The sequence below is a fragment of the Orycteropus afer genome, unplaced genomic scaffold, assembly GCF_000298275.1.
Source record: "Orycteropus afer afer isolate SDZICR_OR568_19922 unplaced genomic scaffold, OryAfe1.0 scaffold00489, whole genome shotgun sequence".
NCBI classification, from domain to species: domain Eukaryota; kingdom Metazoa; phylum Chordata; class Mammalia; order Tubulidentata; family Orycteropodidae; genus Orycteropus; species Orycteropus afer.
In genome coordinates, this window is record NW_006922076.1 from 1,028,731 (window position 1) to 1,039,086 (window position 10,356).

General features: G+C 46.4%; 1 protein-coding gene across 1 annotated transcript in view; it reads left to right on the forward strand.

Moving 5' to 3' along the window:
- The window catches only part of LOC103209240 (splicing factor SWAP), a 95,117-nt gene that overhangs the window by 55,618 nt on the left and 29,143 nt on the right, over positions 1 to 10,356 (forward strand). Inside the window, exon 13 of the mRNA XM_007955030.1 lies at positions 182 to 372. Coding sequence (XP_007953221.1) covers positions 182 to 372 — 191 coding nt within the window. The remainder of the gene's footprint in view (positions 1 to 181; positions 373 to 10,356) is intronic.

The window sequence follows — 10,356 nt, forward strand, 5'->3', positions numbered from 1 at the left end:
TAAACTGATTCCCTCAAAATCTACTTGCTGATTTGTTTCCCTGTCTGAATTTTGTGCCACAGTCTCTGTTTTCAGTAACTGCGTTGTGTTTCATAACTTTTTTGCTGCCTGTAAAAATTAAGGCGGATGATAACAAATATCGCTTGCTCTAAACTTCATCTTTTGTCGTTTGTGCCTTAAGCAAAGCAAAAGCTGGAGGACCGGCTCGCCGCTGCCGCCAGGGAGAAGCTCGCCCAGGCCTCAAAGGAGTCAAAGGAGAAGCAGCTCCAAGCAGAGCGTAAAAGGAAAGCAGCTTTGTTTTTACAAACCTTAAAAAACCCTCTGACAGAAGCAGAAGCTGGCAGGATTGAGGAGAGCCCATTCCCTGTGGAGGTAAGTCAAGGAGATCGCCCCCCACCTGCTGGGCGGCGTGACCCTGGAAGCACAGCTAGAGCTGCCAGCATGGGGGACACCCACATGCGGGGGCTGCAGACTGTACCTACCACCCTGTCTGAGAGTCGGTGACACGTGCACCACTGTGAGCTCAGTTGAGGGAATCCCAGGCCCCACGTTAGGGGTCAGTGCTCGGTGCAGAACCTCACAGGACTGAGGAGAGCCCATTAGACAGCGCCCTCGCATATGTGCATTGTGGCCTGGCGGGCCTACTCGGGTTTGGGTGTATAGACCCAGAATTAGACTGGCTAAGGGGGCGTGGCTTTCTCTTTCTCTTTATGTAAGAGCAGTTAAAGCAGTCGTTTTTAAAAATTGTCAGCCTAATCTTTTTTATAAAAGTGTCACCTCAGGAATTCTTTTGAAAAGTTTCAGACCTTCAGAAAATGGACAGAAAAGAACAGAACACCAGTGTGTCCTCTCCAAGTAGCACATACTCAGGCCTGCATGTGTGCACATGCGTGGGCTTCTGCTCACACACACTTGTATTTGCACAGATGTGCCCACATGTGGTCTAGTGTGTTTTCCCCAAAGACCATGTGGCAGTCAGTTGCAGACACCCTGATCCTCTCCCTAGATTTTTCAATACGGATCTACTACGATCAGGTACACTCTGCTGAGTGACCACCGTGCCATTGTCACAGAAAGGGGACACCGACACCACGTCATCTGATGTTCCGTGTTCACGTTCCCCAAAGTGTCGTCTGTAGCAGGACGTCCCTTTAGTACAGAAAATGCCTTTGGCTCTTAGGACTTTGGAGCCCAAGGCCGTTGTTCAGGACTCGTCTTTGCTGAATGTGGCAGTGGTTCACCTGTGTTTCTGAGGAGAGCGGTGTTCAGGTGTCAGACAGGTAGCATCCGACTTAAGGCAAAGTTAGTGTTCTTCACACACAACTCCACGTGAAGTTTTCTCAGATCTGACAGGGAGCCCTTGAAAGTAACAGCTGACCCCTGAACTGCATAGAGGAGAGCAGCGAATATGTTTCATGGGATCTTGTCCAACAGTGGGATGTAGCCTGGCGGGTTGAGGCCTGCCACCCCCTCAGGTTTTTCAGGCCACAGAGGTCAGCATCAGCTCTGACGCTGCTGATGGCCCTGCCCCTAAACTGTCCTGTGTAACGCTGGGCTCCGCAGTGGGTGTGGCCCCAGCCGTGACAGCAGTCGCTCCCGCTCTGTGGCTCTCAGGAGACAGCCGCCTGAGTGAGGGCTTCCATCGCGTCCTCCTCTGGCTTTTTGCCTCAGCCAGTTACAGTCAGAGCAGGAAGGTGCAGAGGGCTCGGGCTTACCTCAGCTTTGAGGAGACTACTGCAAAAATAAGGGCACAAAATCCGTAGCAACTAGAAATGATCACGAAGACGACTGTGACCACAGACAAATGCTATTACAGAATAAGGGGGAGGAGAGTAGAAAATGCCTCTGCGTTAATGGCTGCAAGTGTGCAAAGTCTGTACAGTGACGCAGGGAGGAGGCTGTAAGGTGGAAGGGAAGGGCTGCAGTGGGAGGAATGTGGCTGGTTTGTTTGGCTTCTGTTACTGTTATGATGTCATTTAAATGTACAGTGACTAAAGGCTTTAATTAAGGGACATCTGCAAGTAACTGGTTATATTACGTATTACAGCTCTGTCTTCTAATGAAATTGTGTGTTAATGAAAATTCGGTCACAGCAAGAACCGTTCATCGTTAATCCCACTTCTTCCCCATCTGCCGCAGGGCTTGGTTGTCGCCCAGCGCTCCTTCCTGTGAGCACACGCTGCGCCCCCACTTCCTACCTGCCTTCTGCCCACCTCCGCACACAGCTGCTCCCACCCGTCCTGTATTCAGGGACTGCTTTTGATTTGGTAACACACAGAATGGGTTTATGCGGCCTTTTAAAATCAGGTGGATAATTTATCTGGATATATAATGGTGCAGACTGTAGCTACATCAGCTATTTCAACAAAAATGTAATGTTAGCAGATGTCTCTAATTGCTTTTGAGCAAAAATACTTGTAATTCAATTGACAGTTGTCATAAATACAATTCATACTCCAAAATTCTTAACCTAAAGCAACTCTTGGGGACATGCTGCCTTTAGTGGAGCACCCTAATATGCACTATACTCACAGAGTTTGGTGCTGTGGCCAAAGTGCCCAAATGTGGAGGGTTTGGAGTTCAGGAACACCTGTGGCATCACCCAGCTTGGTGACATTGTCCGGCCTGGCTGCCCTGTGCTCTGGATGCAGGAACCCTGCAAGGCTGAGGAGTGAGTGCCCCTTCTGACTGACATTTCCAGAAGATGCCTCATTGTGTTCCTGCTCTGCTGGCCCGAACTATACACAGGCAGCGTAAGTGCTCTTGCAAGGAGGCCAGATACAGAATTTACCTTTTTTATACCTTCAAGGTTCCTGAAAACAGCCAGAGCGTGCTTTAGTTTTTCTGAAAGAAGCTTATACTTATGCTTAAAAAACTCATCATACTCTCTGATTTCAAAACATACTACAAAGCTACAGTGATCAAAACAGCCTAGCATTAGTACAATGATAAGACTTACGGAATAATAGAATAGAATTGAGAATCCATGCATCTATGGTCAACTGATTTTTGACAAAGGAATGAAGTCCATTCAGTGGGGAAGGCTGGGTTTCTAAAACAAATGGTGTGGGGACAACTGGATCTCCACATGTAGAGATGAAGCTGGACCCCCTGCCTAACACCATATATGAAAATCCATCAAAATGGATTGAAGACCTAAATGTGAGGAGTAAAACCATAAAACTAGAAGAAACCATAGGGTTAATGCTTTGAGAACTGTTTTTTAACAGTGGGTTCTTAGACATGACACCAAAAGTACAAGCAACAAAAGACAAAATAGGGAAACTGGCTTTCATCAGAATGAAAAACTTCTGTGCATCAGAGGACTTTGTCAACAAAGTGGAGAGACAACATGCAAAATGGGAGAAAATTTAGGGCAATCATGTATGGTTCTAATATCCTGAATATATAAAGAGTACCTACACAACCATATATCAAAGAGACAGCGCAGTTAGCAAATAGGCAGAAAACTGGAAGAGACGTTTCACCAAAGAGGATATACGAGTGGCCATCAAACACATGCAAAGAAGGGGACATCAAGCTCAATTGACGTAACATACTACACTAAAACGTGGCTCTGCATCCAACTTCAGTGAGTAGTGACTGGGTCTTAAAAGCTTGCAAGCAGTTATCTAGATGCAACAATGGGTCTCCCCTTATCCAGAGCAAAGAAGAAAACCAAAGACACATGGATCCTCAGCCTATATAACCATGAGACAAGAAGACTAGATGGTACCTGGCTACCACTGTCAACCAGTTGGGGATCAGTGCAGGAGATCCTGGCTAGAGTGGGAGAACAATGTGGAACAAAACTCAAAATTGTACATGGAAAAAAAAGACCAGATTTGCTGGTCTGATAGAGCCTTGGTGAGACCCCTGAGACTATGGCCTCTAGTTACCTCAGGTCTAGACTTGAACTCAGTCTTGTGGCTTCCAGGCAAACGATAGGCATGTGCGATGAACATTTACATCAGGTGGATACACTCCTTGGAGCAACCAGTCATGGGAGAACAGAAGGGCAGTGTTTGCGCAGGGAGATAGCTCTGGAGGTGGGAGTGTATGGGAAGTGAGGACACAGAGAAGAGGTGACGACTGGGAGAAAATAGGAAGAGAGCTGTTACACTGTGGGGAGTTGCAGTCAATATCGAGACAAAATGTGTTTGAACTGCTGTATGGAAAATGAATTTGCTCTGTAAACTTTCACCTAAATCACAATAAAAAATATTTTTTTAAAAAAAGTGAAGATATTTAATGTCCTTAGGGATATGCAAACCAAAACCACTGTGAGATACCACTTCACCTCTGCTAAAATGGCTATGATAAAATAAAAGTAGTAATAAGTGCTGTCAAGGATATGTGGAAACGAACCCTCATCCATTGCTGGTGGGAATGGAAGGTGGTGCCGCCGCTGTGGGAAACAGTATGTGTTTCCTCAAAAAGTGAAACAGAACTACCTGGTAACCCAGCACCCCAATCCTGGATGTGCACCCCAAAACATGAAAGCAGGGCCACAGACAGAAACCCATAGGACACCAGCATTCATTTCAGCGTGCCTTATGCTAACCAGTGTGTTCAAGGTATTCGTTGACAGATGACGATGAAGAAAACGTGGTACGCACAGTGGGAGATGACTCAGCCATCAAGAGAGGAAGTTCTGGTACACACTACAACAGGGAGGAACCTGCGTGAAATAAGTCAGACACACAAAGTCAGACACAAAGGGACAAGTACTGTACCCACCCCGTTCCCATGCAGTAGACCAATGTGTATCACTGGCTGTTAGGTGGCAGGGGAAAGGGGGGCCTTGCTGAAGGGTGTCAGTGTCTATAGTGGGGTGCGTTTGCAACATACCGAACATGGCCCGTGTCACTGAGTTGTGCATGCGAGGGACTTGAATTAGCAGGTGGTTGCTAGAAATATTTTAACCACAGTAAAACAAAACAACCAGGGCCTGAAACTCCTGAGCATAGTGACCAAAGGTGACCAGATCAGGTGGGCTACCTCTGTGTGTGTTCTGTTTCTCCATAAAACACTGTTTCCTGGAATAAAGTCCAGATCCAGGCGAAAGGCATGCAGTGCAGTAGCGGTGTCTCCTGACCTCTTTCCCAGAGAAAGCGCTTTCCGCCAGGCCTCTGGCAGGGCACGTCTGCGTTTACCCCACGGGGCTCTGAACCTCCTGCTCAAGGCCCACAGCAGAGGCGTGAGTCTGGCGTCTGCCCCCTGCTGCACATGGAGCTCCTTTCTGGTCGAAGGTCACAGAGGTGCAGGGTGGCAGGGGTGCCCACTTCCCATGGTGAAGACTTGGGTGGGAGCTCTGGCAGCGTAGTGCCAGAGGCATTCAGCTGCTAACCAGAAGGCTGGCGGTTCAAACCCACCAGCCACTCCTCGGAAGGAAGGATGAGCAATCTGCTTCCATAGAGATACCGCCTTGAAAACTCAAGGAGGGGTTGCTATGAGTCCAGTCAACTTGATAGCAGAGTTTGGTTTTGGCTTTTGAGAAGGTCGATGGTTTGAACCCACTGGTGGCTCCCAGGGAGAAGCAGAAGCAGTCTGCTTCCATAAAGATTTAAGGAGCTCTAGCGGTGCGTTTGACTGCTAACCAGAAGGCTGGTGGTTCATACCCACCAGCCACTCCACAGAAGGAAGACTGGGCAATCTGTTTCCATAGTGGTACCACCTATTAGCTATTGTTGTTGTTTTGCCGTCGAGTCGGCCCTGACTCATAGCGACCCCTCCTTGGGTTTCCGAGGCAGTAGCACTACGGAAGTAGGATTGCCCAACCTTCCTTCCGAGGAGTGGCTGGTGGGTTTGAGCCGCCAGCCTTCTGGTTAGCAGGCAAGTGTCTTAGCCACTATGCTACCAGAGCTCCCTGCCCACAACTTGGCCAGCTGTCCTTGTGCTGGGGGCGCAGTCCACCCCTGGGTCTTGTTGCTGAGAACGCATGTCCCATCTCTGTGCACATCTGCCTGCGTAGCCTTCAGTACGGGCCTGGCCACAACATTGCTTCGTTACTCTTTCTGCCTTTTTATCTGAGATACTGCTGAGCGGGCCTCAGTGTCAGCCGCAGGATAGGACAGCGACTCCCCCATCCCTCCCAGCACCGGTTCTCATGGGCCTTTCATTTTTGTCTCTGAGGGGCGGGTGCTGTCCCTTTGTCTCAGTTTGCATGTTTTACTCATCACGAATACGGCAGGGCCTTTCCTGGCCGTTTGTCCTTGTTTTTCCTGGGAGCTCCCACGCTTGGCCTGTGTTAGCTCTTTGTCATCAGTGCTACAAACATCCTTCCACAAGATGTTTTTAGCATGCCCCACGTGAGGAGCCAGGGAGGGCACCTTCCCCTACCGAGCCAGGTAGTTGTTAAGTGCCATCGAGTTGGCTCCGACTCATACCAGTGCTCCACACAACAGAACGAAACACTGCCTGGTCCCACACCAGCCTCACAGTCCTGAGCCCATCTTTGCAGCCACTGTGCCAGTCCATCTTGTCAAGGGCCTTCTCCTCTTTCACCCTCCACTTTACCAAGCATGATATCTTTCTCCAGGGAATTGTGCCTCTGACGTGACCACAGTAACTGAGCCGAAGTCTGGCCATTCCCACTTCTGAGGAGCATTCCAGCTGCGCTTTTTCAAGGAGAGATTTGTTCGTTCTTTTGGAAGTCCTCGGGACTTTCAGCATCCTTCTCCAGCACCACAACTCTAAAGCATCAACTCCTCTTTGGTCTTCTGCCTTCGTTGTCCAGTTTTCACATGCATAGGAGGCAACTGAAAACACCACGGCTTGGGTTAGGCACACCTTGGTCTTCAGAGAGACATCTTTGCTCCTTAGCACCTTAAAGAGGTCTTTTGCAGTAGATTTGCCCAGTGCTGTACGTCATCTGATTTCTTGACTGGTGTTTTCATTGGTGTTGATTGTGGAACCAGGCATTATGAAACCTTTGACAACTTCAATCTTTTCTCCATTTATCATGATGTTCCTTATTGGTCTAGTCGTGAGGATTTTCGTTTTTATGTTGAGGTATAAATCATACTGCAGACTGTAGTCATCAGTCATCAGTGCTTCAAGTCATCCTCACTTTCAACAAGCAGAGATGTGTCATCTGCATATCTCAGATTGTTAATGAGTCTTCCTCCAGTCCTGATGCCACGCTCTTCATATAGTCCAGCTTCTCAGATTATTTGCTCAGCATACAGCTTGAATCACTCACTGCCATCAAGTCAAACCCAACTCATAGCGACCCCTCCTTGGGTTTCCAAGGTGGCATCACTATGGAAGTAGATTGCCCAACCTTCCTTCCGAGGAGTGGCTAATGGGTTTGATCCGCTAGCCTTCTGGTTAGCAGTCAAATGCCTTAGGCACTATGCTACCAGAGCTCCTATAGGTTGAATAAATATGGTGAAGAGATGCAACCCTGATGCACTCCCTTCCTGATTTTAAACCATGCAGTATCCCCTTGTTCTGTTTGAACGACAGCCTCCTGGTCTATGTACAGGTTCCTTATGAACACAATTGTTGTTGAATTCACATTATTCTCATAATTTGTTGTGATCCACACAGTGAAATGCTTTTGCATAGTCAATGAAACATAAGTAAACATCTTTCTGATATTCATTGCTTTGAGCCAGGATCCATCTGACATCATAATGATATCCCTTGTCTCATGTCCTCTTCTTAATGCAGCTTGCATTTATGGAAATTCCCTGTCATTATACTGCTGTAGCTGTTTTTGGATTATCTTCAGCAAGATTTTACTTACATGTGATATTAATGATATTGTTCTTTAATTTCTACATTCTGTGGGCTCACCTTTCTTTGGACTGGGTACAAACATGGATCTCTTCCAATCAGTTGGCCAGGTAGCTGTCTTCCAAATTTCTTGGCATAGCTGAGTGTGATAGTTGGAGCTGTGTGTCAACTTGGCTGGACCACAATTCTGTGTGGTTAGAGCTGTTGTGGTGTAGTGGTTCCCATGATGGGATCAGATGACTATATTTTGAGCAGCCAATCTGTTGAAGGGAGTTTCCCTAGGGGTGTGGCCTGCTTCCAGTGTATCTGTGGACATCTGGGAGAGGACACATTCTTCTGTGGATCGGGATTCTGTTGTGCTGCCTACAACTGTCTGTGAGTGAACAATCCACCATTCGGCGTGGAGATCTTGGATTCATCATTCACTGGAGTTAACAGCTGATACACTGCCTGCCAGTTCTGAGCTCCTCAGCCCCTGCGGCTGCAAGAGTCGGGAAAAGCCTCCAGCTTGACGTTTGATCCAGGAACTTTGGGCTTGCCAGCTTCTATAAGTGTGTGAGCCATTTTCCTAAGATAAATCAATCTCTCTCTCTCTCTCCATATATATATACATATGTATACATATATGTATATATGTATATATATGTGTGTGTGTGTGTGTGTGTGTGTATAGGCTTTACTGATTTTGTTTCTCTAGAGAACCTAGTCTAGCACACTGAGTAAGAGCCTCCCACGGGGCATCCGTTTGTTGAAACATTCTGTCAATTGCTACAGCCTTGTTTTTCACCAGTTCTTCAGTGCAGTTCTTCCTTCAGTACCATTGATTCTTGATCATATGCCACCTCCTAAAATGGATGACCAGTTATTTTTCGTACAGTGACTCAGTGTATTCCTTCCATCTTCTTTTGATGTTTCCTGCATCGGTCAGTATTTTTCCCATAGAAACTTTCAGTATTGCAACTTGAGGCTTGAATTGTTTTCTTCAGTTCTTTCAGCTTGAGAAATGCTGAGCATGTTCTTCCCTTTTGGTTTTCAGACTCCAGGTCTTTGCACATTTCATTATAATAATTGACTTTGTCTTCTTGAGCTGCTCTTTGAAATCTTCTGTTCAACTATTTTATCCTGTCATTTTTCCCATTTGCTTTAGCTGCTCTCCGCTCAAGGGCAAGGGTCAGAGTCTCTTCAACATCCGTCTTGGTCTTTTCTTCCTTTCCTGTCTTTTTAATGACTTTCATGTATGATGTTCTTGATGTCATGCCACAATTCCTTTGGTTTTTCGGTCATTGGTGTTCACTGTGTCAAGTCTGTTCTCCAGATGGTGTCTAAATTCAGGTGGGATGTAATCAAGGTCATATTTTGGCTCTCCTGAACTTGTTTTCATTGTCTTCAGCTTCAGCTTGAACTTGCATCTGAGCAATTGATGGTCTGTTCCACACTCAGCTCCTGGCCCTGTTTTGGTTGAAGATACTGAGCTTCTCTATCACCTCTTTCCACAGATGCAGTTGATCTGATTCCCCTGTATTCTGTCTGGTCAAGTCCACATGTATGTTGTTACTAGGTGCCATCGAATCTGCTCCGACTCATAGTGACCCCGTATACAACAGAATGAAACCCTGCCCAGTCCTGTGCCAGCCTCACAATCCTTGCTTACCTGAGCCCATCGCTGCAGCCACTGTGTCAGTCCATCTTGTGGAGGGCCTTCCCCTTTTTTGTCGACCCTCCACTTTACCAAGATGATATCCTCCAGGGAATGATCCCTTCTGACAACAAGACCAAAGCAGGTGAGACAAAGTCTGGCCATTCTCACCTCCAAGGAGCATGACGGTTGCACTTCTTCCAGGACAGATTTGTTCATTCTTTTTGCAGTCGATGGTGCTTTCAGTATTCTTCGCCAGCACCAAACTCAATAGCATCAGTTCTTCTTCAGTCTTCTTGTTCATTGTCAAGCTCTCACATGCATATGAGGCTGTTAAAAATGCCATGGCTTGGGTTAGGTGCACCTTAGTCTTCAAGGAGACATCTTTGCTCTTCAGCACTTGAAAGGTCTTTTCCAGCAGATTTGCCCAGCACAATACATCATCTGATGTCTTGACTGCTGCTTCCATTGGTGTTGATTGTGGAACCAAGTAATAGGAAATATTTAACAACTTTGATCTTTTCTCCATTTATTGTGATGCTGGTTATTGGTCCAGTTGTGAGGATTTTCGTGTTCTTTATGTTGAGATGTAATACGTACTCAGACTGAAGAAGCCACCATTTATATTCTTGAAAAATAAGTATTTGCAATGAATAAGCCATTGGTCTTACAAAATTCTATCATGTGATCTCCAATGTCATTTCTATCCCCAGGGCCATATTTTCCAACTACCAGTGATTCTTCTTTGTGTCCAAGTTTTGCATTCCAATCACCAGTGATATGGTCAATTTCAGAAGGCAGAAGTTGGTAAACAGTTATCCCCACATAATTCAGGAAGTCTGGCATCTTTTCCCCATGAGTTTACAAAGCTGCCTTTTTCTTTTTTTTTTTTAATTAGGATTTGGGTGAAGATTTACAGAGTAAATTCACTTTTCATACAGCAGTTCACATATACTTTGTCTCATGTCATTGACCAA